The sequence below is a fragment of the Nicotiana tomentosiformis genome, chromosome 5 (assembly GCF_000390325.3).
Source record: "Nicotiana tomentosiformis chromosome 5, ASM39032v3, whole genome shotgun sequence".
NCBI lineage: Eukaryota > Viridiplantae > Streptophyta > Magnoliopsida > Solanales > Solanaceae > Nicotiana > Nicotiana tomentosiformis.
In genome coordinates this window covers 50,654,052-50,658,267 of record NC_090816.1, presented here as the reverse complement: position 1 = coordinate 50,658,267, position 4,216 = coordinate 50,654,052, and the positions used below count along the sequence as shown (strand labels likewise).

The 4,216-nt window shown below is 37.3% G+C and overlaps 1 protein-coding gene across 1 annotated transcript; it reads right to left on the bottom strand.

Moving 5' to 3' along the window:
• Positions 1-2,362: 2,362 nt before the first annotated feature.
• LOC138892335 (uncharacterized) lies at positions 2,363-3,424 on the bottom strand. The gene is made up of 3 exons (XM_070176042.1): positions 3,085-3,424; positions 2,675-2,928; positions 2,363-2,428 (listed from the first exon to the last, which is right to left on the bottom strand). Exons 1-3 carry the CDS (start codon positions 3,422-3,424, stop codon positions 2,363-2,365), a joined length of 660 nt encoding a protein of 219 aa, XP_070032143.1.
• Positions 3,425-4,216: the final 792 nt, after the last annotated feature.

Genomic DNA, 4,216 nt, shown 5'->3' with positions numbered 1-4,216 from the left:
TTGAGCATGGATTGCATCGTATGCGGTTCTTTGTCACGTCTCAAACTACCCCTAGACGTGACTGGCGCCCAGCTAATACTACCCGTTAGGCAAACCAATTATTGTACTCTAAATTTTTATATAAGCGCTGAGAGAAATACGTACAAGTCCAAACACATTAAAAAATATTAAATATGAAATAATTATCCAACTAAAACCATAACTTATTTATAAAATATAATGAAAACTCATGTAATAATTTTCTAACCCAAATTCAATACTAAGACTATGGAGCATCTAATAGAGTTATATGAGTCTAACTGACGAGCATGCAAACCCAAAAAAAATAATAGACATAAGATATGAAGAGCTGAAATAGCAGCCTTCACGAAGAATGCGGCGGCTCACCTCAGCAATAGAATCCACTCAACAAACTCGTTAGCCACTAGCCTTGTCTTTAAGAACAATATCTGCATGGACATGCATGTAAGGAGTGAGTTATACATAAATATAACCCAGTAAGATCCTCGACCCACTATTCTGAATACCTCTGGAGCAAGTGATAGAAAATACAAACACACAACGAGCACAAAAATAATATGCACATAAATTCTTTCACCATATAATTACTCTATAAGGTCCAAACAATTATTCAACAATGACAGTATATATCTCAGCACAATCTACACTAAGGACTTGTCATAAACGACAGTGCGAAAAATTAACTAAACACCCCAACGACTCCACGTCAACATACACAATGCCGCAAATTTATCACGACAACATACACACTGCCCCAAATATATTATAGTGGCATACACGATGCCCCAAATATATTACAGCGGCAGCGAAGAAATAATTTCTGACGCCCCAACGCCATAGCACGAGGCTGCGCCATATCACACCACACCACAAAGTACTTACTAAATAATTTCAGCTTTATATAAAATAATATATACTTGCGCTGGTCAAAAAATACTGATTCTGCCAAGCGTACGTTTGTCCCAACACATAGACCAGACAGACAAAATATTCTTTCAAAACGAGTTTAGGAAAAATAAGTATCAAATCTTAAAGTGTCACTTATCTCGCTAACGGGAACTTCCCCAATCTTGCAACGTCTAGAACACCAACCAAACGGCCTCCAATGGCCTCAATCTATCCAAAATATTGAATAACAGATCCTAATTAGTCTAGTAAGGTAATTTTTATAATCTTAGGATGAGTCAAAACTAAAGTCTAACCCTCAGTCCAATTAATAAAAATCTGTACACGACTAACATCAAATTTGGCATTTTCAGCAGTAGAAAAATTACCGCAACAGTGGTCTCACATATGACCCAGCTGTTCCGAAATAATTTTTTTTAAAATTCTAACACAATTGATTACTTTATTTTGTTATACCATTTGAAATTCAATCATCATTACACAATTATTATGCTAGTACAATTGTTACTTTTCAATAATTACAACATGATTAATTAATCATACATTTCCCATTTAAAATAGTGGCAACCGAAAATTCATTCAGATTAGTATTTCATATCATTAGTTTTTAACTTTCCATATATCATGTATAATTTCATCAATCATTGCTAAATAATTTACCTCACAATAATTATCTATTCATTATAACTAATATCACTTCATCCAATTCCCTTGAAAACATTACTGTAAAGGAGAATTACATATATCATACCTTGTAACTTTGGATTCCTATACGAAGATTCTGCACAGTGATTGATAAAAGTGGTTTGGCTTCTAAAGCACTCATGCAGGCACAACATTTTGTTTTCCAATATTGTCTACTGCAACTCTTCTTTCTCAGAAACCTAGCTGTAAAAATATATTCCAATCCCTAAGTCCTAAACGTAGCAGTATAAGGTAAGGGCTTAAGGCCCACTTCTTTTATCCATATTATTTAAAATTACTATCTTGCTAATTAGCATGTGTAGTAGACCCACTAATCACTTATTTAACAAACTATCCTATATATTATATTTAAAGTCTCTCCTACGAAATTAATATTTGACACAATAACGGAATAAAATTAATTCTCTAGTATCACAATTAATAAGTACATAAAAATAATTCGGGTTATTATATTCCCCCTACTAGGAAGAACATTCGTCCTCGAATGTTACGCGAGCTACACTCTAGAAAAGAGAGGGTATGAATACCTAATCGTTAATTTCACCTTATCTTTTCATATTTACACTACATACACATCTGGTAACCCATTTAAAAACTTATTAATAACTACAACTATCCCAAGAGACAGAATCTCTACTCTAGTGTCTTAAATCATAATAGATATGTTGAACATTTTCTATTCATATTATGTAGGATCTTCGTATAAAAAAAACTTCCTCTCCTATGGTTATCATGGATTAATTTCCTTCCATGTTATTCCAAGAGCATAAGAAACAACAAATTTAATATCCTTTACCTGACAATTGTGCATCACATAGCATGATACCAATCAGTCCACGCACATAATAACATTAAAGTCAGATAACATAAACACTAGTAGAGCGACTACCGTGTTCCTTTTCTGAACAAATATCACACATTCTCTATATACTCTATCCACAAATATGGTCTCCCCACTAGGATCGTCACCACGTATGGCACATTAAGGGACTTGACTCCCGGTTCTAAATTTAAAGCTAAAGATATGGACACATATGCATACCATATGGATAGTAATAATACATGTGACTACTATATTAGATGTCTCAGCGTCCTGCATGGTCAATGCAAAGAATATCGATAGTCCACCCACTTCCTCAACGCCTTGTGCACCTTGTCTATTATGTCTGCAGGCACCCTGTGGAGCGACTCTAGCTGGTTGAGTCTGCGTCTGTGTAACTATAGCAGTTCCTTGTGGATGTATAACACCCTGACTATTACTAGAATTACCATTCGGACGATATTTAGCAATATGTCCTTTTTCATCACATATAAAACAAGCACCAACAATACCAAAGCAACGACCATAGTGGTTCCTATCACATGTATTATATCTCGGATACTGTCCGAATTGAAATGAACTGTTATCCTTCCTCTGCATCTATTGATGACCTTGCCTTACCGAAAACGTACTCCCAGAAGACTGCACTACTGACTTTGATTGAGTAGGCCTGGACTGCCAACGGTTAAAACCATTCTTGCCCCTAGATGGAGCTCCACTAAAACTGTCGGTGCTACGAGCCCTTTTGCTTTCATGCTCAGCCATGTCCCTCTCCTGATAGGACTCATAACGGAAAGCAGTGTTAACTACCTCTTCGTAGGAACCACCTAGAGCATTCCTAACCACCGGACCACGATAATGATGCTCAATCCCATCCACGAATCTTCTCACCTTCTCATGCTCATTTGCAATAAGAAAGTGTGTATACGTAGCTAACTCAATAAACTTAGCTACATACTCTATAACTGTCATAGTGCCCTAGCGCAGTTGCTGAAACTGATGTATCATGTCGTCTCATTTGCTCAGTGGAACGAACCTATCCATAAACATAACTATAAATTCTGCCCAAGTAATAGGTGGCAACCCTGCTCATCTACCTCTCTAAACTAAATTCCACCATGACTGTATAGATCCTGAAAATAGAAAAGTAACAAACTCCACCCCATGAGTCTCCTTCAGCCCCAATGTAGTTAGTATCTTTTTACAATGCTCAATGAACTTCTGGGGCTCAATAGAAGCCTGTGTAACATCGAATTCTGGTAGCTTAAGATCATTAGATTGCCCTGCGTTTGTAATTGGCTAAACAACTTGCTGAGGGGCCATCTGAGGAGCTGCAACATTCAGCTGAACTTGTGCTTGCGCCTGCAAAGTATCCTGGGCAGTTGGAAGTCCACCCTGAGTAGGCACTAATGCCTCTAACACATTCAACAACCTTACCATTACGTCTGCAGGTAGGGTAACAGTAGGCACAATAGCTGGCACTGGTGGTGGAGCATCATGAACCACCTGTTCTTGCACTTGATCTAGCATAGCATCTTGGGGTTGACCCATGTTTACAACATCAGGCTGAGGAACTCTAAGCTCTAGTATGATGAGCCCCAACTCGACCACATCCAGCAGATGAAGGTGTGCGTGTCCTAGCAATCTACTAAAGAATTACTCCAAAGTCAAACTCAAGTTGTCTCAACGCACGATCAAGGAATGAAAGAAGGAAAAATATCCTATATGCTTAGTAGCCTCAAGATCATAAGTATTGGTGCTTAC

Coding starts and splice junctions, on each gene's coding strand:
- LOC138892335 (XM_070176042.1), bottom strand. CDS start 3,424: ATGACAGTTATAGAGTATGTAGCTAAGTTTATTGAGTTAGCTACGTAT. Junction 2,929..3,084: donor AGTAGTGCAGTCTTCTGGGA/GTACGTTTTCGG, acceptor GTGATGAAAAAG/GACATATTGCTAAATATCGT. Junction 2,429..2,674: donor GTATTATTACTATCCATATG/GTATGCATATGT, acceptor CACAATTGTCAG/GTAAAGGATATTAAATTTGT.